The 26173-nt window shown below is 36.2% G+C and overlaps 1 protein-coding gene and 1 non-coding gene across 2 annotated transcripts; both read left to right on the forward strand.

The window, feature by feature from the left end:
* Positions 1-5363: 5363 nt before the first annotated feature.
* Positions 5364-7759, forward strand: LOC112088113 (glutamic acid-rich protein-like). The gene is made up of 8 exons (XM_024158272.1): positions 5364-5439; positions 5529-5663; positions 5731-5805; positions 6065-6157; positions 6248-6645; positions 6742-6813; positions 6885-6951; positions 7698-7759. Exons 1-8 carry the CDS (start codon positions 5364-5366, stop codon positions 7757-7759), a joined length of 978 nt encoding a protein of 325 aa, XP_024014040.1.
* A 7867-nt stretch (positions 7760-15626) lies between these two features.
* Positions 15627-15733, forward strand: LOC112082312. The gene has a single exon (XR_002896972.1). It is a non-coding gene; the product is annotated as a small nucleolar RNA R71 (small nucleolar RNA).
* The last annotated feature ends 10440 nt before the right edge of the window (positions 15734-26173 follow it).

Consider the following 26173-nt stretch of genomic DNA (forward strand, 5'->3'; position numbering starts at 1 on the left):
CTCCAAAAGATTCTCAAAAACGTATCAGTATCGAGATGAACTCCATCAAAGAAGAGGAACAACCGAATCATTCGCATTTGGGGATCTTTTTCCTGCTCCTTCTGCCAATATTGGGATGCACTCATAACCCCAAACAAGCAAGTCCTGTACACATCCGTGGATAGTATATCGTGGTCCCTCCAAATTAGCAATCTTGATGGAGTATAATAATTCTTTGAAACCATAACCCCCTGGTTGTCTCTCAAAAGCTGTTTCATCCATAACTTTTTTCGCTGACATCAACGGGACTCGACTGTTGCGGTGAATTCCCAATATGCCAACATGCAAGATGAAAAGCAAGGCCACCATCTTCTTCTTCTCATAGGCCCATAATTGGCAACTTCTCATAACCGATTCTAACTCATAAAAATTAATTAGGACTATCCGCTGCTTTCACTCCCATCTTGGCCCAAAATTCGCTGTGGTCTATTTCCAAATTGTCATTGTGATCAATGGGATCACAGTTGAGTTCGGTAATTTCAACATACTCAAAAAGTGAAAACCTAAGAGGACGACCTCCAATGAGTGTCCACAACTCATAATCCCTATTCACCGCCAGTTGGTTGCTTACAAAATGATGAATCGTCTTAGCACTCCATAAGGAGGAATTAAACGCAAGCTTCAGGATCACATCAACTTGAGAATTATTCATAATGTCATTTAAAATAGCATCCGCAAGTTGAGCCCTCATATTTATGAATTCATGAACCTTGCAGTTATGATAAGCACTCTTCTTACTCATAGGAGCTCTGTGTTCTGGGTACAGTCTTGGGGATAATCCTTTGTGCCGCTAGCAGAAGCCATATATGCAAAAATGGTTAAATTATACTAAGTCCACCGCATTTAAAAACAAATCTATCCAAATTATAAAATCAAATACAAATCTACCAAATACATAAAAAATCTTCCCAAAAGAATTACACCAAAGAAATCAACCGCATTAAAAAATAAATCTACCCAACCAACAAAAGAAATACACCAAAGAAATCAACCGCATTCAACAACAACTCTACCAAAAACGAAAGCAAATCTAGAAAACATACCATGACTACTACAATCATTTAATAACAAACCAAACCAACAAACACAAACAAATCTACCATACCAAAATTTTTCCAAACAAATCTACCATGTACCCAAACAAATCTACCATTTCTCCAATTAAATCTACCATTCATACAATAACTCTAAAAAACTCTACAATATTCATTTTAAAACTCAACAATACAATAAAGATTACTCACTGAATCGTTTGGTCCCACCAGAAACTGTTTCGGAACAACAGAAACCACCGCAACCAAAACTTCTCTGAAAAGAAAAATTAGGGTTACAGTTTCAGAGGAAACAAAAACAAAATTAGGGATTCTCACTTCCGCCGTCCGGCGCGACACCACCATTCGAAGCAGAATCACCAATACACAGATCGACACCACCACTCACTCACTCGCACTCCCAAACGCGAAAACCCATTTCACCCTAACCCAAAAACCTCGAAAAAATTTCGTTCAAGACGAGAAAAAGGAGAAATAAGGCTAGGAACAAATAATCTTACCAAGTTATCGCCGGAAAGTCATTCACCGCCGCCGATATCGCCTCACACACGACGGTCGCCTTGAGGGTCGCCGAATCGCCTCTCTCAGAGAAATTAAGATTTTTTTTTCTAATCCCACAATTATGATTTTTATTTCTATAATTGTATATGTATATTTGTTTGCTTAAACTAATATTCAAAATAATCAAATTTTTAAAATTTTTATTAACCAGAATGTCAATCTGGTAATAAAATTCAAAATCTAATACGTATTAGACTAACATTGTAAGATTAGTCTAATAGAGCCCAAAATACGAAAGATTACTCTGGTCAATAATGTAACCTTAAAGGTTAGTTTGAGTAATTTTCACTTTATGTTTTTCGCTAAAAGTTAAAATTCCATGATTTTTCCACTAAAAACAAAATTTTCTATTTTTTCATTACAAATATGAATTTTAGAATTTTTTTTTTCTGACAAAACGAAATTTTAGAATTCATCATTTTCCCTCCAATAATAACAATTTCACTATTACCGTACTTTTGTAATTTTCCTCCCCTTCACAGAAAACATGATTCTACGTTTTCCACTAAAAAATAGGGTTTCACAATTTGTCCAGACATAAAATTGGAGACTTTTGAGTCCATCATTTTTTTTCAATGGTTCCGTATTTTTTTCCATACATAACATGATTCTTCGATTTTCTGCCAAAGACACAATTTTATTTTATTTCTTCTCGAATATACGTTTTCTAAATGTTGATTTATTCTTCATAAGTTTTAGAAACATTGGTACAAACTAAAAATATTAGAATTTACAAGATGACACGTCTTAAATACCATTAGATATGGTTCATAATTTATTCTATTTTTGTTATATACCATTACTTTTTTAAAAAATTCTACATATTCTCTGTTGGTAACATTTTATTATGATTTATTACTATATCTTACCTTTTGGATTTTCTACAAGACATGTTATATTTTATTATGACATTTTGACATATGTCGGAAACCTAATTATAAACTTATAATAATACTTTGTGTCACATTGCTGTATGACTACATAAACATATCAAAACAGTGAATTTTTAATAATAAAATATAAATAGGTGTTATGAGCAGTGTAGTAAGTTGCAGTTTCATTGTTTTCATCATCTGTATATTTTTTTTTTTTTGTAAACCTTCATCAGCTCTATTCAAATTTCAAACTTTTTAAGTGTTCAAAAAAATGGTTTGTTAATTTCTCGGAAAAAAACATGTTATATAAAGTTTGACACATTCAAACAGGTGTTGTTTACATAATGAATTCATTTTCAATTCATTTCATTTTCTGCAGGAAAAGTATAAATTCGAGTTTGGATCTAAGGATCAAGATGCCAGGGATGATGCTCTAAATTATATCTTAGCTAGTAAAGGTACATGCCCATAAAATCTAATGATTATTTTGAGCCAAAATAAGCGATTTGTTATACATAAATATCGATTAATACGCAGAGAGCATTTTAATTAGGCTTTGAACTTTTTAACAATGTATACGAATGTATTCTCTTTTTTTTGGTGTTAGGAGTTTGTTTTCTAAAATTTAGCGTATTAGACGACGTCCTTACCGTGGAAGTAACGGGAGAAGGAATTGATGAGAAGAAAATGAAGAGGACGATTAAAAAGATTTTTTTACAGAAAAAGAGGCGTGCATGGTGTTTTAGTTCCAAATAAATGATATAGTTTTTTATTTCTGCCTTCGTATTTGTAAAAATAATAATATATTTTAGATAATAATCTGCTTAGAATTTGCAAAAGTAATACTATATTTTAACTAATAATCTGCTTATCTATGTCTTTCTATTCTATAAACGTGTTTGGATTTTGGTTTAACTATTCATTAAAATCAACGTATACTCGTATAGTCGTATAATGTTTTTTCTTTTGTATACTATGATCTCTTTAGCCATCTCTAATGTTTCTTCATCAAACTTATATTTTATTCAACATTATTAAGATAAGGTCAAATTACATTAATGTCTGGAAAGATTAGACACGTTATATATATTATTTTTAAGGAAAAGCGGATTATGATCATTCTAAGGAAAGGTTATGATAAACATTGAAACCACACATCAGTTAAACTGAATTGAAAATGTTACAGCTACTGAATTGTAATTATAGAGAAATATTAATCTATTAATATTGTAATTATAGGAGAAAATATCAATCTATTTATATATTGTAGCTATAGGAGAAAATATTAATCTATTAATATATTGTAATTATAAGAGAAAATATCAATCTATTTATATATTGTAACTATAGGAAAACTTATCAATCTATTAATATATTGTAATTATAGGAGAAAATATTACATTCCTCATTAGAGTTTTTTATTTGTAATATTAAAAAAATGAACCAAACTGTATGTAATACCCTAGTCGTTAATAATACATAACTTATATACTGAACATATTAATTTCATCTTTATAAAAAGTCAATCGTTTTTATTTTGTTTTTATCAATATATTGAAAGTAATAAAATTCAAAACTTGATTATTATGATAGGAAAATGTGAGAAAATAGTATATTCTTCGTGAAAAATAAATAAAGTACTAAAAGAAAGAAAAGAGAGACATCAATATAATACAAAAAGACAAGTTTGTCAAAAACAACCAAAAAAGAGAGAAAAATGTATTGATAGAAACGTCACAAAAAAATGTATTGATACCACTTGTGTTTCCTAATTCAACCTTTAGAAGAAAGGTTTTCGATTATATTTTCTGCGTCATAACCAAGTTTTTGATCTTTTTCACAATGTTTCTCACCATTTCACTGTGTATGTTTCTTGGCATCTACATCTTCCAAAAAGAATCTTAACATATTTATATGACTTTTTAATTAATCATATTGGCTTTATCTCCCTGAAATCGATTAGGTTCTGTTGATATCTTATTTTGTTGACAAGAGGTCGATCGGAATGCTGACATGATAGTATCGTCAAGAAACATATCTATATTAGTATTTGCGAAGTGATTCGGGTTGTGGTTTAACGCACAGATTTCTGTGTCGTTTTGATTAATGAAATTATGATGATTTGATTGGTTGATAATTGTTATAATTTGATTGGTTGAATTAGTTAATTTTAAATCATTAAAATCGATATTAGTTGCTAAAAAATAAAAAACTTCTTTAATTCAAGTAGGATTTGATTGGTTGATAATTGTTATAATTTGATTGGTTGAATTAGTTAACTTTAAATCATTAAAATCGATATTAGTTGCTAAAAAATGGAAAACTTCTTTAATCAAATCCTCAAAAAAATTTCAAACCCAAAAAAAATATACATACCTTCCAATACGTCGTTTGCGCTGATTGAGATGGTAGTGTGTTGGTTAAGTGTTTTGTCCATTTATCGAAGGTTCACGGGTTCGAATCCTATAATTAGTGTTTCTTTTCTTTTTAATTCTATTTTTGGAAATATTTTGTATTTATTAAATATTTTGTAAAAGGGAATATTCCATAATTTCTTTGTTATTATCTACAATGGAATCTTTACATTTTTATTATTAATAGCTACGAAATTCATGGGAAGATAATATCGCTTGTAGATCAATAATTACATTTTAGTATTTTTCACAAGAAAATAAACCCTAGGTTGTTTAGACGTATAAATATGAGCGTTTTTCAACCAAACTTCTCATATGAGCGTTCTGTGATTATTTTGCTAGTTTTTTTATAATAGCATTAACTTTTTGGATCTCTTTAGAAAAGATTCAGCATGTTTGTCTATTTGCATGCAAAGCTAACAATGTGTTCGTCTAAGTACAGCTTTGATCATCCATCTAAAGTCAGCATCACTTGGGAAGTTCCGTCTACCGATTATGGTATATATGTATAACTATTATCAAATTTAATAATAGTATGTATGCTCTCAATTTTTTTAGATGAATTCTAAAAATTTATACGACTATAGGTTTTGATAACCAGGCTTATGCTCGCGGGTTAAAGTCTGTGTTGAAATCGCATCGTCAGAATATGGATAACAAAGACATGACTGATTATCGTTACGTGACTCCATATGTTTTCGTGGATATCACCAAAAAAAAAGGTTGTTGAACCTCTTTAGTTTATTCATTCAATTTATAATACTTATTAGTAGTTGTTTGTATTTGTAGGTTATCCATGCAAGCTACTTATCGATTCTGCTATCGATGAATGGACCTTGCGGACATATAATCCTGTTATCGAAGGTAGTCCTGTCTATTAATCTTACAGTTTTTACCTTTTGTAATGCTATATCTTAGCCTTTCAGATGCATACCCTTATTATATATTAGTCTATGAACGTTTTCAATTTTTATGTAGATATTGATTCTTCGTATCATATATCTATTCTTGATCACGAGCTTTTTTATCAAAGGAGGTATTTCCGCTCTTAATGTAATATATTTTTGTTAATGGTGTATATTAAGTCTTTATGTTTGTTCTAATGTTTGTTTTGTGTATTTAGTTTCTGATCGTGTTAATACGAGTGATCATGCTCAGAAGACTTTTCTATGGGATTTTGCGAGGAATGCTTGGGTTATGAATAAAGAATCTAATGGTTTCAATTCTTTGTTTTTTGTTTTGAACACTGTTTTTTGTTTTTTTAGGATACTAATTACATCGTTTTTACATATATTTATCTATGCAGAAGATAGTGACTCTGATGATACTGAGGTTTTATCGGGTCGTGGTACTGATGATGATTATGGTTTTGAGGATTATATGGGGTCTGATTCAGAGACGGGTGAAGATACTGATGATATGGACCAAACAGATGAGTATGATTCTGAGGATGATTTTATTGACGACGATGAGACTTGTGAAGAATCTGATGGTTCAAGTGATAGCTCAGAAGATGATAGCGGTGATGACGAAGATGAAGATGATGACGATGCCGATTCAACTGATGATAATGAAAATGATGATGAAGATGTTATGTTGGATGATGAGACTGATATTGACGATGATAGTGAAGATCAGCGAAACGTCGAACTGAGTGATATACTCATCGAAAAGAATATTAGTATATCTGGACACCAGGATTCGGTGTGTACTTATACAGTTTCTCTTGGTTCAATGTGTTTTGGTAAGTGTGTTTCACGTTTGAGTCCTTCCAAAGATGATTGTACTATCTTTGTTAAGGTTTTACAAACGTGGGTGCATATGCTAATTTCGAAACGTTCTTCTATGGAGCTCATATTGTCGGATGAACAGGTATTTATTGTACTATTACACAAAAGTATTATAAATTTTAGTCGGTGTCTAATTGACTGTTTTATTCACAGGGTGTAAAAATTCAGGCCGCTGTTAGTGATGGTGAGATCAGTGTTGCATCGTCTCGCATAGATGTTGGTAGTTGGATTATTATCAGTCGTTTTTCTGTTACCGATTGTGAGGATAGTTGTAGACCGACTTCTCATAGATACAAAATATTGTTCCTACCATCAACTATCATTGTGATTCACACTGGATGTACTCCTAGTTTCTACTGCAATAGAACAGTGATGTAGTTGTAATATAAAGGATTCGAAATCCAGAGGACCAGTGTTACTCTATGACTTTACGAGGATTGAATTAAAGCTAAGACGAAAGATGGTTTGTTGCAAAAACTAAAAAGTAAACAGAATGGCAAACAACGATTTAAATTCAAATTAAAACAAGCACTAGACCAAAGCAATTCGCAGGAATTTCAGAGATAAGAACCAGATGACTATTCAGGGCACAAGTGTAACGCAAGTCTCGAACTCAAACAGAAAAGCTTATCGATCCACTGTCGTGATCTCGATAACTTTGTCTAACAACCTAAATGCTAAACTGTCGTTTGAACTTAGAAAATTGCAGACAAGCATTAGCTAGCAGGTTTGATCTGTTCACGATTTGCCTTAACTTCAACTGTCGTTGGCTAAGGAAAAATCGCTCACCAATGTTTATTCTAGCAACCTATTACACTTTTGATGAACAGATTAACCTAAAATCGCAGATTGAGTGATCAATTCAACCTAAGCATTAAGTCTAACAATGGTGAAGACAAAAGATATCAAGCCCTCTTTGCATCTAATCCTCTAACTCATGAAAATCCTTTGAATGCTTTAATCTAGCTAAGAGATCTACTCAGACACGGAGAAAAGAAGCACAGAAACAGATGGAAAGGAATTCATGAATTAAAATCGCAGAAGAGATAATAGGGTTCATAATTTTTCTCAAAGTGTAGCAGATTTCTTCTCCCAAAAGCTTGCAAGTAAAAACTCTATGGTTCAGGAAATTGTAAAAGAAAGCGTAGAAGAAAAGATAGGCGGCTTGGACTCTTTTTATTTCTTTCACGCGGCTTGAGATTAGGTAAAGATGTTTTCCTTATTTTTCTCCCGTCTGGAGCAGGTGCTCCACGAAGGGTCCAAACCGGGAGCAGGTGCTCCGCGGATGATTTCTCCAAAAGCGTGTGAAACAGCTCCTTATTGCTCCAATTCATCTCCTTTTGCTCCAATGCCTCCTAAACACTCCAATCCTCTGATAAGGCCTCTAAGTCACCTGAAACTACCTGAAAAGACTTTAAAAACTCCTAAAACAATTAGTAAACACAAGTTAGAATGAGTCAAAATCTCCACTCATCAACTCCCCCGAACTTGGATCCTTGTTTGTCCTCAAACAAACTCAAATTCAATTCCAAAAGAATGACTGGAAAAAACTGGGAACTCGCAAAACTCAAAAGACCGTAAACCTGACCAAGACATGTGACAATCTGCAGCAAAATCAATCAAAAATCTAACCTCCATGTACTTCTCCGTAGACGCTGCAGCTTTCCAGATTAGTCCCTCAATTTCATAACATCATCCATGTCCCATCATCGCTGAGTCTCATCGATAAAACCAGTGCTAAGGACCTTCTAGACTCGTTCCCATACTTATACCTCAACAAATTGACCATACTACACAAAAGTACATTTCCTCTCCCCCGAACTTATTCACTTTTCAAGCTGTTTCGTTTTTTTTTTTTTTTTTTTTTTTCGGCACATATAAAAAGGTTCAAAGACGCGAGTTTTGATGGTGACTGCCACCGAATCCCCGGTTTGTCCCCTCATTATATATCAAAGGTGTAGGCGAATAATGGGGTCACAGGAAATTTTCCTACCCCTCGCTTCCATCCCTTGTGTGATCATTCCACTTTAGAAGTAAAATAATGGGATCCTTGGAAATTTTCCTCACCCTTTACTTCTAAAAGAAAATCATTTCAATCTTTTTTGTCTTTTGTTCATTTTTTTTTTTTTTTTTTTTGAAACAGCCTGAAACAATGCTTAGAACATGAGAGAGGAATACCAAATCTATCCCACAGGTCTTTATTTGTCAGGTAAGAATGAGGAGTCAAGCCCTATGAGCACTAACCTGATCGATGAGGAAAATGAAGAGCTGAAAAATTAGCTCAGGTTCATTGGATGTGTCAAGAATTTTGGGCTCCTCTAGTCTACTGCTTGTCTTTGGATTTTCCATTAGTCGATCTAGATGATTCTGCAGCAATAATCACTAGAAGAAAATGGTCAAGATTCACAAATGGTCTGAAATCATCATAGAATTGGTCCTAATTCCCACAAGCTTTGACTTTGACTCATATAACAAACTGACTCGATAAAAAAAACCAAAACAATAAACTACTGACTCAAGAAAAACACAAGAAAATGCAAAAGATGACAAGATCCTCCCCCGAACTTATTATACACCGTCCCCGGTGTACAAATAGGAGCAGAGAAAAATCCTGTCGAGACAAATAAAAGAAAAGAAACCAAGGCGGATAATACAATGGTGGTAGAGAGATGTTACTAGCGGTTAGTGAGTGGTGGTGTCCTCTGGGCTCTCACTACCAGATCCACCAGTGCGACGTCTGCGTCTCGGGTGCCTCTCCGGAGATCTGGCTGCGGTCGCTGTGCTGCTACGACATCCACTGCTAAGCATCTGCAACAACCTCTTCATGAGGTTGTTGTTCTTCTTTGTAGATGCGACCATCCACCTCCGATACTCTGCATCATCTGGATCATCAGAGATAGGAGCCAAATCGAACTCACCAGCATCAGCTGAAACATAGTCAGGCAGCTCCTCATCTCCCTGCGGTGAATGTGGATAGCGTGAAGAACTGGCGCGAGCAGGTGCTCCAGAACTCGGAGCAGGTGCTCCAGAAGTCGGAGCGGGTGCTCCATCGTGTGCTGCATCAGCTAAAAGGGGCACCTCCATCAGGAAACGCAGGTTAGCTGCAGTGTTCAGTGCAGTCATGGCAGTATTTGGGAGAGGGATGCGCTGTGCAACTCCGTAAGCACCTTTGTAGCTGTAGGTGTTCTCATCGCGTAGAAAACCTGAAGTCAGCAGGTGGGCTGTGTCCATCTTCCTCTGGCTGACATCCTTTGTAGCATACCGAAGAGGAACATGAGCAAAAGTGAAGAGCGCTGTGAGGAGACTCCCAATGTAAATGACCTGCGAACTCCCAAAAGGTTTGGTCCTCACTGCGCATATGGTTTGCGCCAGCTGAACTCCAAAATTGATACTGTGCTCGACCGGGACGCTGACGCTGTAAGAGTCTGCAACCAAATCACCACAACCAAAGTAAAGCAACATCAAAACATCCAGCGCTACCTTATTCCCAGAATCACGGTTGAACAGCATGTTGTTGAAGATTTTCGCACAGATGCGAACAGCTGGGTGGCGGATGGCTGATACACTTGCCGTGTTCGACTTGTAGTGGCCGGAGGCGATGGTTTGCCAAAACTGGTTGGCAATCTCGAACTTACTCGGGAAACGCAGCTCTTTTTCCTCGTCATGAAACCCGTAAGCCGTGCAAAACGTTGCCATGTCGATGCTATAGCGCTTCCCTTCAGCAAAGAAAGTGAAATTCGCTTCAGCGGCCTTTGGCTTCGTCGGATTTACGTACCTCAACTTTGCAGATGCGAGGCATGGGCGGACCAGATCAGGGTAGAGATCGTCGTCCTCGAAAGCGAGTTGCGTCAGCTTCGTGTTGCGCAGGATGATGCTCACCTCATCGAAGATTCCCAACCGTTTTAGTGTGTCTATGCACATCACTAAGGTTGGTTGCAGTTTGATGTTGAGCAGCTTGTTGTAATAGAACGAGTCCGTTTGGTCCCACTGCTCGTCCGAGTGTTCGGGTATCAACTCATCAGGCAATTCGATCAGTGTGTTTTCTTCGCGAGGCCATGGATACGTCGATGGGGTAGGTTTACTTCCCTCACCGTTCTTTTTCTTTCCATTCTTCTTGAACATTGTTCTGGGAGGCATTCCTGCAACAACATTGAAGAAGAAATTTCCTCCAGCTCATGCAACTGCATTACTCTCCTCTCCTGAGCACTCTTTGCATCGAAATTCAGCAGCTTCACTGCCCAAGCAGCTTTGTACTCAAGTTCCACTGGAAGATGACATGCTTTTCCATACACCAAGTGGAATGGTGTAGTCCCCAAAGGTGTTTTGTAAGCTGTTCTGTATGCCCAAAGAGCATCATCAAGCTTCACTGCCCAATCCTTCCTTGTGGTGCTCACCGTCTTCTGCAGAATGTTCTTGATTTCCCTGTTGGAAACCTCAACTTGCCCACTCGTCTGAGGATGGTATGGGGTCGCCACCTTATGCCTTACACCATTCTTCTTCAACAAGTTTTCAAAGACTTTGTTGATGAAGTGAGAGCCTCCATCGCTAATCACCACTCGCGGCACACCAAACCTGGGAAAAATGACAGATTTGAACATCTTTAAAACCACTTTTGCGTCATTTGTGGGACTAGCCAGAGCTTCCACCCACTTTGACACATAGTCAACTGCCACCAGAATATACTCATTCCCATAAGATGATGGAAAAGGTCCCATGAAGTCTATACCCCACACATCGAAAATCTCTACTTCCAAGATGAAATTTTGAGGCATCTCATTCCTCCTGCTGATGTTCCCTTGTCTCTGACATGTGTCACACCTGGAGATAAAACTCGCTGCATCTCGGAACATCGTTGGCCACCAATACCCAGCTTGGAGAATTTTCGACACAGTCTTGAAAGTGGCGAAGTGACCTGCATAAGAGGATCCATGGCAATGAAACAACACTCCTGGTATCTCCTCGTCAGCTACACATCTTCTGAAGATTCCATCAGAGCAATGCCTGTATAAATAAGGCTCATCCCAAAAGTAGTGCCTCACATCCTTCAGAAACTTCTTCTTTTTGTTTCCCACAAAACCTGCAGGTTCCTGCTCAGCAGCAAGGTAATTTGCAATCTCTCCAAACCATGGGAAACCAGAATGCCGATCTATGTCAACTTGGTTGCAAAAATTCGTCAGAGCAGGTGCTCCGGTGGGGAGCAGGTGCTCGTCGAACCCAGAAACATCTATGGCGTAAACTTGTTCATCAGGAAGTCTGTCATTTAGTGGAATGTCATCATCTATCTTCAGCCTCGACAAGTGGTCTGCAACACCAATATCAATCTCTTTTTTGTCTTTAATCTCCAAATCAAACTCCTGCAGCAAAAGGATCCATCGAAGGAGCCTTGGCTTGGCATCCTTCTTCGTCAACAGGTATTTCAGAGCTGCATGGTCTATGTGAACAACAACTTTCGACCCAACAAGGTAGGACCTGAACTTCTCAAAAGCATAAACCACTGCAAGAAGCTCCTTTTCAGTTGTGGCATATCTGCACTGAGCCTCGTCGAGTGTTCGGCTAGCATAATAGATGACGTGGAGCCTCTTTTCTTTCCTCTGTCCCAGCACTGCTCCCACTGCATAATCACTAGCATCGGTCATGACCTCAAAAGGTAGTTCCCAATCTGGTGGCTGGACAATAGGAGCGCTGACCAAAGCTCCTTTTATCCTGTGAAATGCCTCCAAACATGCATCATCAAACTCGAATTTCACATCCTTGCACAGCAGCTGCGTCAGAGGTCTGGCAATCTTTGAGAAATCTTTGATGAAGCGTCTGTAAAAACCTGCATGACCCAGAAAACTGCGAACCCCTTTGACTGATGTTGGTGGCTGCAGACTCATCATCACCTCGATCTTTGCCCTGTCCACCTCGATCCCTTTCTCTGAGATTTTGTGTCCCAGCACGATCCCATCTCTCACCATGAAATGGCATTTCTCCCAGTTAAGCACCAGATGCTTCTCCTCACACCGCTGCAAGACCCTGCACAGATTAGACAAACAGACAGAAAAGGAGCTTCCATAGACAGAAAAATCGTCCATGAAAACTTCCATTATGTCTTCAATCAGGTCAGTGAAAATCGACATCATGCAGCGTTGGAATGTTGCTGGAGCATTACACAAGCCAAATGGCATTCTGCGATATGCAAAGGTGCCATAAGGACATGTGAATGTCGTCTTCTCCTGGTCGTCCGGATGGATTGGGATCTGAAAGAAACCTGAATAACCATCTAAGAAACAGTAGTAAGGATGGTTAGCCAAACGTTCAAGCATATGATCGATAACTGGTAAAGGAAAATGATCTTTGCGAGTTGCAGCATTCAATTTCCTGTAATCTATGCACATTCGATGCCCAGTAACAGTTCTTGTTGGTATCAATTCATTCCTATCATTTTTTATCACAGTGATGCCACCTTTCTTAGGAACTACATGAAGCGGACTAACCCAATTACTATCTGAAATTGCATAGATCACACCAGCTTCTAGAAGCTTCATTATCTCTTTCTTTACAACATCTTGTAGATTCGGGTTTAACCTCCTCTGATGTTCTACAGAAGTCATTGATTCATCTTCTAGGTGTATTCTATGCATGCAAAGATCAGGAGAAATCCCTGGAATGTCATCTAGTGAATATCCTATAGCTTTCCTATACTTTCTAATTTCACAAAGAAGCAAGGCAATCTCTACATTGTTCAATTCAGAGTTCACTATCACAGGGAATGTCGAATTGGGTCCTAGAAACGCGTACCTGAGCCCCACAGGAAGGGGTTTGAGCTCAAGCTTCAGAGCTCTCAATTCGCTCCAAGGTCCATCAATCAAGCCGTCGGGTGCAGGTGCTCCAGGATTCAGAGCAGGTGCTCCGTCGGCTTTTTCTGCAGGTGAGCTCTCCTTGCCTTCTAAGCTCATGTACGCCACCAGCCTTTGCATCCTCGTGCTTGCATTCAGCATTTTTGCAAACCCATCAGCTTCTTCACTCAAATACCCATGTTCTCCTTCAGCTTTGGTGAGTGCAACTTCGAGAGGATCGATGGCCAAAACCTCTTCAGCAACCTCTTCAGCAATACCTGAACCATCATCTATGACAAATGTCTGTCCGTCCAGCATTGGTTTCTTGAAGAGTTTATTCATCTCAAATCGCACCACCATATCTCCCAGCTGGAGATCTATCACTCCTTCTTTCACATCTATGATTGCACCAGCTGTGCATAAGAAGGATCGACCCAATATCAAAGGATCCTTGGGTTCTTCATCAAGCTCCAGAACCACAAAATCTGCTGGAATGAGTGTATCACCTATCTGAACATGCAGATCCTCAAGTATACCAACAGAGAATTTGGTTGATCTATCAGCGAATACCAGCGAGATTTTCGTCGGTTTGAATCTGGTGTAACCCAATCGCTTGGCTACAAAGTAAGGCATCAGATTCACACTTGAACCCAGATCGCAGAGAGACCTTGCAAACAGTACATTCCCAATCCTGACTGAGAGAACAAACCTTCCTGGATCACTTCTCTTCTTCAGCACTTTGTTCTGAAGCACAGCACTGCACTCCTTCGAAACCATCATGACACTCTCTTCCTCAACAGCCTTCCTAGACACTAACCCCTTCATGTATCTTTTAAGGGCTGGCATCATCTGAACAGCATCAGCTAGAGGGAGTTTTACAGTCAAATCCTTCAGCATCTCCCTGCACTTTGCCTCCTCTAAGTCCTTACGAGACTTCTTTGGTGGAACTGGGTAAGGTACCTTAGGCGTGTAAACTCTTGCAGGAATGTTTGCTGGAGCAGGTGGCTGGAGCAGGTGCTCCCTCGTTGACTCAGGGTGCTCCATCGTCAAATCTACGTCTGGAGCAGGTGCTCCGATGGAGGAAGAGTGCTCCTTCATCTTTTTTACGTCATGAGCTGGTTCCTCTTCTTGGAGCAGGTGCTCCACGTCCTTTTCCTTCCTCTTTTCTGAGACAGAGCTTGTTGGTGCAGCATGTAGAGTCTTCCCACTTCTAAGCTCAATAGCATTCACAAACTCATTCCTGGGGTTTTCACCTTTTCCAGGGAGAGTTCCAGGTGATCTCTTCATAGATTCTGCAGTCTGAGCTACCTGAACATCCAGCTTCTTCACATGAGTCCACACAGCCTCATACTTGCCATTCAAATCATTGTACATGGTGTCCACTTTGGCATTAATCTCCATGGAAGACTTTTGCTGATTAACCAGCAGCTGTTGCATCAAGTTTTTCAGCTCATCCTGCGAGTTATTTGAGGAACTCGAAGAAGGCTGTAGACTTGTGAAAGGCAACTTCTGCTGATTTCCACCTTGAAATCGATTCTGATTGGTGATGAACTGCTTTCCTTGGAAGTTTCTGGAGAAGTTCTTCTGAAATCCTGACTGATTCTGCACTCCTTGCTGCGGATAGACCTGATCCTGAGGGTTCTCAACATTGTTGCTTCTGTAGGATAAATTCGGGTAGCTTCTGAAGTTGTTGAAACTGCGATTCTGCACATACCCTTGTCCATTCACGAAATTTACCTCCATCTGATCATTATTCTCTGCATCTACAAACTCTTGAGCAAGAGGTGCATCACCGACCTCATCAGCAAAATGCACAGATCTCTGGTTCTCTCTCAACAGCAGATTCACCTTTGCTGTAAGCTCATCGATTTTGCTCAACTCCACACTATGAACTGATTTGCTAGACCTGTCATACTCTTGGGATTTGTTGCTGGAGCTTGCAGCTAAGTTCTCAATCAACTCATAAGCAGCTTCTTTGGACTTAGTCATGAAATCGCCATTGCTAGCTGCATTCAAAGCATTCCTGTAATCCCAGTTGACACCATCATAAAAGGTTGACAGAATCTGCTCATCAGAGAACCCATGGTGAGGGCACTCTCTTCGGTACTCCTTCTACCTCTCCCAAGCTTCGCAGAAAGCTTCACCAGGTTGCTGTTTAAACGATGAGATCTTGTTCTTCAGAGCTGCAGTTTTGGCCTTAGTGTAGAAATGGTCCAAAAATGCTGATCTGCACTCTTCCCATGTAGTCAATGACCCAGGTGGTAATGACTTCAGCCAGCGCAAAGCTTTGTCCGCAAGTGAGAATGGAAAAAGCTTGCACTTCAAGAAATCGGCTGGTATCCCATTTGATCCAGTCGTGCTGCAAATCTCCTCAAAATTCTCGATGTGGTCCATCGGAATCTCAGCAGGAAGCCCATGAAAGAGTTGCTGCTTCACCAATGAGATCAGCTGAGGTTTGATCTCAAAGTCTTGCCTCTGAATGGTTGGAGGAGCAATCGCAGCCCTGTTGTGATAGTAAGCATGCGGACTGTCCTTGTCTCCAATAGCAGGCTGTGGCTGCTCCCTGTCTTGCTGCGCCTTTTGCAGCTGCTCCAATTGCTGTCGAAGCTGTTGCAGCTCGACAGCCATGTTGCCATTGTTGCCTTGATCGCCCATGTTGGCTTGAATAGGCCTTTGACGTCTGTTTTCTCGCTCGACTCTTGCTAGCTCGGTGTTCGACAAAGAAACAAGATTGGTGCAGTTGCTCCTTGTGGATATGTTTGACATACACCTGAAACACACGCAAACAAGAGAACAAGAGAGAAAAATTAGTAAAGCCTTAGTCTGAATTTCAAACCAAAAATCAAAGGTAACGAATTGGTCCCCGTCGCAACGGCGCCAAAATTTGATTCACACTGGATGTACTCCTAGTTTCTACTGCAATAGAACAGTGATGTAGTTGTAATATAAAAGATTCGAAATCTAGAGGACCAGTGTTACTCTATGACTTTACGAGGATTGAATTAAAGCTAAGACGAAAGATGGTTTGTTGCGAAAACTAAAAAGTAAACAGAATGGCAAACAACGATTTAAATTCAAATTAAAACAAGCACTAGACCAAAGCAATTCGCAGGAATTTCAGAGATAAGAACCAGATGACTATTCAGGGCACAAGTGTAACGCAAGTCTCGAACTCAAACAGAAAAGCTTATCGATCCACTGTCGTGATCTCGATAACTTTGTCTAACAACCTAAATCCTAAACTGTCGTTTGAACTTAGAAAATTGCAGACAAGCATTAGCTAGCAGGTTTGATCTGTTCACGATTTGCCTTAACTTCAACTGTCGTTGGCTAAGGACAAATCGCTCACCAATGTTTATTCTAGCAACCTATTACACTTTTGATGAACAGATTAACCTAAAATCGCAGATTGAGTGATCAATTCAACCTAAGCATTAAGTCTAACAATGGTGAAGACAAAAGATATCAAGCCCTATTTGCATCTAATCCTCTAACTCATGAAATCCTTTGAATGCTTTAATCTAGCTAAGAGATCTACTCAGACATGGAGAAAAGAAGCACAGAAACAGATGGAAAGGAATTCATGAATTAAAATCGCAGAAGAGATAATAGGGTTCAGAATTCTTCTCAAAGTGTAGCAGATTTCTTCTCCCAAAAGCTTACAAGTAAAAACTCTATGGTTCAGGAAATTGTAAAAGAAAGCGTAGAAGAAAAGATAGGCGGGTTGGACTCTTTTTATTCTTTTCACGCGGCTTGAGATTAGGTAAAGATGTTTTCCTTATTTTTCTCCCGTCTGGAGCAGGTGCTCCACGAAGGGTCCAAACCGGGAGCAGGTGCTCCGCGGATGATTTCTCCAAAAGCGTGTGAAACAGCTCCTTATTGCTCCAATTCATCTCCTTTTGCTCCAATGCCTCCTAAACACTCCAATCCTCTGATAAGGCCTCTAAGTCACCTGAAACTACCTGAAAAGACTCCAAAAACTCCTAAAACATTTAGTAAACACAAGTTAGAATGAGTCAAAATCTCCACTCATCACATTGACAAGACTTCACGTAGATGTGAAAATGCCTATTTTGACTTCGTTGATTTTCAAAGGATATTGGATCGTTCCCATGATGAAGACTATTTAGTTGGTGTGTTTATTTTTGATTTAGTTATTGAATTTCTTTATTGTTATCTTACTGATGCTAACATTGTTTAATTTTTGTTGTCTATGAAGATTTGATAGGTTGTGTCTTAAATGTAAGACTATCTGGAACGTCCTGTGGTTTACTGACTGGAGAGCATTCTTTTCCTTCATATGGCAGTCTATGTAATGCTATATGTGATTCCGAGATATGGGGTTCATATTCAACCGTCACGTTCTGTCTTAGAGATAAACGGTACTGTCTGCTGCATGTTTTAAACTGTATAATGTCGTTTTAATTATTCTATCCATCTGAATATGTGTGGCATGTTTTAATTTAGTGGTGTTGATTTGAGTTTTGAATTGTTCGGTGAGATGGCGAAAAACTTTTATGCATCTTGGAGACGATGTGATCAAGATATCATTGTGTGTGTGCTTAGATGGGCTGTTATTGATTATTTTGGAGGTATTTTTAGTATACTAATTTATATTCTCTATGTTCGTTTCATTTTATTGTTTTGACTCTGTATTTGGTTTATCAATATAGGCAAGATCACTATATCTTCCACATCTCCTACTAAGTTCGAACTCAATCCCCATATTCCTGAGTTAGATGAGTTTTTGGAACAGTGAGTTTCTAATACTTAATGTTTGTATTTTGACTTTTTGGTATTAATTTGTGGTCGCCTTCTCTCTCTCAAGTCTTTTTTATAACAATGCAGATATCCGCGTAAGAGGCCATGCACGCGTGGTAGTGTGGCACGTCTACAATGAATAATGTTATGACGTCTACATTGAATATCATTTTTACCATGTATACAAATTATAGTTTAATTATTCTTTGTTCTTCAGACCTCTTTATTTCAATCAATAAATATATTTTTTAATGAAATTATTATTTTTATTTGATATTGAAGTATATAGAGCGGAGAAAATAATATAAGTTATATATTCACATAAATAACGCATGCTTTTGTTGGTTTCTTGGACTCCAAGTAACTTATATTTATAAATATTTAAGAAGATTCGAATATATCGCCGATCATATCATAACTTTTAGTTTTTTCCATTTAGTGTCTATGAGAATCATGGTGTTTGAATGGATTGTTTTATTGATTTCTTGGACTCCAAGTAATTTATATTTATAAATATCTAATAGGATTCGAATATATCCCCGATCATTCCACAATTTTTGTTTTTTTTTTCATTTAGTAGCTATGGAAATCTTGGTGTTTGAATGAATTGATTAATTAGTTATTAAAAAGGAAAAACTCGGTAGTTGAGAGGTGTGTATAAAATGTAAATAAAGGAAAACATTCTAAGAAACCCTAGAAAATAAATAAACAACGCGTAAACCACATAATTCTTATATCTCTATATATATGCATATATTTCGGTATAGGTATATATATGCGTCTATCGCGACTTCACGGGTTATCAGCCTGCATTGTTAGAATTGTTTGCATTTGGGTTCTTCGATGAAAGCGTTTGGTAAATGAGTTTTGTATTACGTTTTTGAGGACGTCACTAATCGTTAATTTTCTTTACGGTATTTTATTGATTGTTGTTATTGTATATATGATTGTTGTTCTATTGTACATGTCTAGGTGCTCACAGGCGACCACGTGTTAATTGGCAAGTTATGCCGTTTCATCTCCCGGGGGAAAATATTGTGTTTTCTAATAATTTAGATAGATGTGTTGCTGCTAAAAAACCTAAATTCCTTGCTTGGTTTAGGTGTAATCAGTCTTATCCAGAGGCAAGGAATCTTTTATACTCGGAGATTCCTTCTATGTTTGTATGGGATCGTAAAAATAGGACATGGAGGCCAAGACTAAAAGGAAATTCTGGTGCTTGTGTTGTGGACGAATCACCGACTGAGTATGGAGAAGAGTATTATCTGAGACTATTATTGGACATAGTTAGGGGTCCATGTAGTTTTGATGATATTAGGACTGTTGGTGGAGTCGTTTATCCTTCGTTTAGAAGTGCATACCATACATTAGGGTTTGTTGGTTGATTATCAGAAGTCAGTAATTTTTTACCTTTTTTTTTTAGTTTCTTTATCGTGGTATACTTATCTCTTATTTTAACAAAAGCAATATATAATAAATGATATTAGAATAATTATATATATCAGTTTTGTTATAATAATAAAGTTTAATTATAACATATTATTATTCCGCTTTTCCGTAATCTTATCGTTGCTTATATTTTATCAAAATAAAATAAAATAACTATATATGATACGCTGTATATTTAGAGTTGTTTATCATTCTTTTGGTGTTTTGCAAACTGCAAACTTCGGTCGGTGTATTTGTGATGGATAACTCATATCGTTGCTTTTCTTTTACCGAGTTCGAGTATATAATAGATGGATCCTGCGACGTTAACAGTTGTGTGGGTAAGCTGTGTGTATTACGTATATTCTTGTGGTATGACACATATTATGTTTTGTAAGTTATAAATCGCTATAGTGTTGACTTGCCTTTTTATGTTTTTACCGTTAAGATCTAATTGGACGTGTTATGACTGTTGGAAACTACGTTGATCCACAATATCCTTTTGAAAGCTACATGATGAACGAGATATATATCGAAATGGAGAATCAGAGGTATTGTGTATTATCATACAGTTTAGAATTCAGAGCTACTTATTTACAGCCAATTTTCCGCTGATTGTTTTATTTTATAATTATTAGAGGATGTCGTCTACCATGTCGTTTGGTTGGTAATTTTGGTCGAGATCTTCTCGATGGTTTGACGCATTGTGATGATGATATGATAATATGTATCGTTCTGGCTGCAAAAGTTGATATCATTCGAGGTATTCTAAGGCTGGAATTTATGATACTTTCTCGAATATATATATAACTATATAAAAACTATAAGTGTTTGTTAAGTTATTAATTATTTCGATTTTTTTTTGTGATATTAAGGTAATTGGATGGCTATAGCGGCTCCTAATTACACACGGATAATGTTGGCACCAGCTATTCCTGAAGTAGTACGTCTCCGAGAGGCATTGGTGTCAACCGATCAATATTGATTTCCATTCCACGAATACATAAATCTTGGAATAACAGCCTATGAATTTTTTTATATCGTGTAAAACTACATTGCAATTTTTTAGTTTGTTATTTTCCATTTTCTTCTCATATGAATTATCTTATATATCTCTGCGTGTGTGCGCAATTTTTACAATATATTATAGTAATTGTTCATTTTATATTTAAACTAATAATTGTTCTTTCATGCGATATGTTATTTAAGAATTATAAATGTTATAAACAGAGGATAAATTATATAAATGATAAACCGTAAAAATATTTTGATTGATCGCATTTTATCTAATTTATTGATACACTTAATTATTGATATGTATTATCGTTTTTAGTAACTTAGACACATCGTTTAGGAATAATTCCTTAAATTATTTTTCTAAATCTCTAATTATTTATCTATTAAATATATTTTCTATTTTGTATATACAATTGCTGTAATGTTTGCCATTTTTTAAATTGAATTTAATTTCATTATGTTAATTTTCCGTTAAAGTATATCTAAATCGATATTATCTGAGTATTATTTTATTATTTTATACAGAGAATTAGAAGATTTTATCGTTTTTAACATTTTTAAAATAAAAAAAATAGAAGATTTGATCGTCTTTACCTTTTGTTGCGATATATGTATATTCTAAAAAAGTTATAAACCATATCCGAACTAATTCTAATTTACATATATATATATATCATGTCTCCTACTATATATATATATAGATACCCATTCTTCGTCTTGATCTCTCCCAAACTTTTCTCTTTGTTATAATATCGTCTGGTCTAAACTATGTCGATTTTTAAAAGAAAATCAGCATCTAATGTTTTCGTTAGGGATCTACGTCCTGGCTCTGATAACTTTGTTATCAAAGTTAATATCCTCAAGATTTGGGATGGATTCAAAGGTAGAGGGGGGTGTTCACTTGAGATGGTCTTGGTTGACCAAGAGGTTAGTCCTATAATTTATGAATATCTCGGTTAGCCAATTATTTGTTGGTTAATTTTTTTATTATTGTCCTTTGGATCTTAGGGTGATAGGATACAAGCAACTGTTGAAAGGTTTTTTGCTAAATCTTTTCGTAAAGATTTGATCGAGGGGAGATCGGTGCTTATCAATACTTTTAAGGTTGTTGAGTATAATTCTGAGTATCGAACTACACGAACGCCTTTCAAGATAGTGTTCTATGCAACTACGACTGTCTCTGTATGCTTGGATTTTCCTCAAGACGTTCCTGAGAAATATATGAAAAGTTTTCCAGATATTTTATCAACTGATTTGGACAATGGCTACTTGATCGGTAACATATCTAAACTGAGACGCATATTTTTAAAAATATTTTTATGACACGGTATTTTTTATGACACGGTAATTGTTTTGGTTCTTTCGTTTCGTCCTATTTTATTACAAACTCTAAGACGTGGTCGGACAAATCGTAAGAGTTGGTCATGTCGAGGACGTTATGGCTCAAAGAAAACGTCGTTCTAGACTTAAGATTTATCTTAGGGATGAGAGGTAACATACTTAGTTCTAATTTAATAATTTATTTTATTTTGTGTTATTTTTTAGTTATATGATTTAACTCATGATTATTTATTAATTATAATAGCGATCTACAATTACCATGTACTCTTTGGGCTGATTACGCAAAAGAAGTTGCTGATTATGTTAAACGAAATTGCGCATCCGTCGTTGTGGTTATTATAAGGTTTGCGTGTATCAAAAACTATCTAGGTATATTACTTAATGATTTATACTGATTCAATTTTAGTGACAATTATGAAGAGTTTTATTATAGATTATATATGTTTCTGATACATCGATTTATTTACACTTTTTAGGTTAGATGAGCGTCTCAAATGCTTTTATTACAACTCAGATTTTGTTTGATCCAGTTTGTCCTCTTGTGGTGAAATTCCGATCTGAGTAAGGATTTATTCAATGGAATTATAGTACGGTTTTATTTGTACGTATGTTCGTTCTACTATAATTAGTTTCTTTGTTTTTTCCGTTTAGGTTGCCTCAAGATAAGTATATTCTCATTCCTAATGAAGATGATTCGGGTGTAGATTCTAAAGATTCATTAAACAATGAATTTTTGGGAACTAATATTAGGCGAAAGTTAAGTTCTATACATTCGATCGATACGGTATGTGAATATGCGATACTCTATTATTTATATTTATAAAAAAATTTTGTATATCGGTGGTTGTCGTTGATTATCTCGACTAAGAAGGTTGGTAAGTATGTGACATTGGCGACTATACGCTCGGTTGCCAATAGTAATTCGTGGTATTACATAGCATGCAAGAAGTGTGAAAAAAAGGTTCATCCTATACCCGAGAGAGACTATGTTCCTTCGCCGCCGTCTTGGAAATGCATTAATTGCAATAGTAATGTTTATGAGTCTGAAGTTGTTGCTAGGTAGTCAATCTCTATTCTTTGATTTCGGCGTCCACATACTTTCTAATCTTTACGTCTTATATTTTTTATATTTATAAAATTAATTGTCTAATTATTCTTTTACAGTTTCTTTCTGTTGTTGAACGTGGACGATGGTTTTGGAGGGATGGCAGTCTTTGTCGTGTTTGACAAAATTGCTCAAAAATTGTTTAAGAAGACTGCCGAGGAAGTTTTCGAAGAGTCTGTTGGGGTACACTTATCGTTTTATTTGATAAGCGTTATGATTATATACCTCAATTAAAATACTTTTGTAATATATTTTGTAGGATAATTCGTCTGGACTACCTCAATCACTGCGTGATCTAGAAGGAAAAGAGTTCCTTTTTAAGGTTGTTGTAACTGAAGATAATGTCAAAAAGGTTAAGAATTCGTTTTCGGTTGACCGGTTTACATCTGATGACTACATGATTCAGACGTTCTGTAGTCAGGTCTATTCTGAGGTATGCTTTTGATTCTTATTTTGTCTGGATATTTGGATATATAACTATGCATAACGGATTACTTATTTGATATGTTTTCTTTTTTTTTTAGCCTCCCTTTTTGGAAACCTTCGTCGATGAAGATAGAGGATCACATGTTGAGAAAACTCTGCCTGCCTGTTCTAAAAGTTATTGTGATGATCCTCATGTCAATGTCGATGTAAATGCAGAAGATTCTATCGAGAAGATTGTACCTGCATCTTCTAAAAGTGACTGTGATGCTCCTAATGACATTGTTAAACTAAATACAAATGTCACACTCGAGAAGACAGCTCATGTGGGTTCTAAAAGAGATCGTGAGGATCCTGACGTCATTCCTACTCCTCCCAAAACATCTGTATCTAGAAGGAAGAAGAACTCTATGTCATAGGATGTTTACTGATAATGCTTTCGCTATTATATTATCTTAAATTTTATGTTTTTGAGTTTTGGTAGAACCTTTTTATTGAGAATATTAATGATTTAGATTTTATGTTTACTTAATTTTATTTAATTTGAAAGAGTTCAATTTGAAAGAGTTATTTTTCTTTTATAAAATTGATTTGTTTCTATTCAATTTTATGTTTACAATCATCGCATGTATCGCATATTCACATCCAGTCTGTAAATCATTTTTTATCGCATTTATTTTGTTATGCTTATCAAGTTGATATTATGTCAATAATTCATTTATTATTCTTTTAGATATGATAGTGGGTTATAATCAATAAACCTTTTGAAGCGTTGTTTTGTGATTTAGGTTTATCCTTGAACACATATACGTAACGTCCTGGAAACTGTCGTGACTTTGAAAACTGATTCTATTCCGACTCGATTCATATAAATCTAAACTCTGTCCTTTTTTTTTGTTGTAATTATCAAAATTAATAAAATGTATATATATCACGATATAGTTAAATAATTATCGTGATATATATATATTACGATGATAATATTTGTACGAATAAGTATCCAGTATATGTAACAAATTAATTATATATTCAGTTTTAATGATTCTCGAAGATTCTATAGGAGATTTATTCTGTTATATTTACGTGTGCATATATTTATGAAATAAAACAAAAATGTCAAATATTTATCAAATAAAAAGAAAAATGTCAAATTTCCAATAGAAAAAATGTCAACATTATAATAAAACCCTAGAATACTCGGTTATGTATAGATGTAGTGTCATATCGTGGTTTATTCTATTCTTTGCTGTGTACTTTTTCTTTATACCTCTATAATGAACTCATCAGGTGCGATATATACTATACATCCAATTTGATATCGTATACTATACATCCAACTTTATATCGTTTTGTGTTTATTAAGTTCTGTTTTCGTATTTATATTGGTTTGTAACTTAGATCTAATTACGTTTCGTAGGTGCAAATACACGTGGAAGTGTTCGTCTAAACGTTTTGCCTTTCCATCTTCCTGAATCTGAGATTGTGATGACTGATGAAGGCGAGAATCTTGGTCCTAATCGAACATCTAAATTCACGGCTTGGATGAACTGCAACAAAAAATACCCGGAGGCTAGGATGCTTACGTATTCAGAAATTCCAAGTCAATTTGTTTGGGATCGTAGGCAAAAGTTATGGAGACGACGTGTCGTTGGTGACCCTGGAGTCAGTGTTATAGCAGATTGTTCGGATGGATCTGACGAGGCTTATTATCTCAGGATTTTGTTGGCTGTTATAAAGGGCCCATGTTCTTATGAGGATATTAGGACTGTTGCTGGTATCGTGTATCCTACCTTCAAGGATGCATATTATGCGATGGGACTAGCCAATTTATAAATTTCATAAGTTAAGCATTAGGATTTTAAGTTATTTTTTAGGGTTTAGGGTTTAGGGTTTAGTCCCAAAACGTTTTCGTTATAATTAATGAAATTACTAAGGTTTATTTTAATATCGTATTTTTTATCAAAATGTCTCCTATAGTTTACCATCATAAGAAAAAATAAAACATGGTTTCCGAGTTGAAATTATGTTATATTTATAATGTTTATGAATTGATGTTTTTCTTTTCTTTCGTCTCACGGATCAACCCTAGGTTATTTTTGGAATATTTCCAACGAATATATCATCATTTGATCCGTTGTAACTCCGAAGGGACATTTACCTTATCATAAAATAATAAAATAAACTTTTATGTGAAAAATGGATCTTATATATATTTATCGTATTTTTTTATTAACAAAAATAGTTAATTTTAGTTAGAAATTGTCATTTAATTTTATTAGTTTTGATGAATCCTTCCTTAAGTATATAAAACCCGCCTTTAAAAGCATAACCGTCATTTCTAAAGTATTTTAAACACGCCGTTTAAAACATAACCGTTCATTGTCTCCGTCTTATAAAAAGAAACGTTCATTTGTCTCATTTTTCATCTCCAAACCAAAAAAAAAGAAAAACGAATGGCTCCATGTAATAGAGTTTCTGAACTTCAGAAGATAAACGGCGGGCAACGTATTTGTGTCCAAGTTGTTCGAAATTATTATGATTTCACTAAC

This window comes from Eutrema salsugineum, unplaced genomic scaffold (assembly GCF_000478725.1).
Source record: "Eutrema salsugineum unplaced genomic scaffold, Eutsalg1_0 scaffold_8, whole genome shotgun sequence".
NCBI classification, from domain to species: Eukaryota; Viridiplantae; Streptophyta; class Magnoliopsida; order Brassicales; family Brassicaceae; genus Eutrema; species Eutrema salsugineum.

What these genes read in the sequence shown, in the direction of transcription:
- LOC112088113 (XM_024158272.1), top strand. Translation starts at nt 5,364, where the DNA reads ATGTGTTCGTCTAAGTACAGCTTTGATCATCCATCTAAAGTCAGCATC. An exon ending in TCATATTGTCGGATGAACAG is followed by an intron (nt 6,814 to 6,884) that starts GTATTTATTGTA and finishes TTTTATTCACAG; the next exon opens with GGTGTAAAAATTCAGGCCGC. An exon ending in ATCGTCTCGCATAGATGTTG is followed by an intron (nt 6,952 to 7,697) that starts GTAGTTGGATTA and finishes GCTTTAATCTAG; the next exon opens with CTAAGAGATCTACTCAGACA.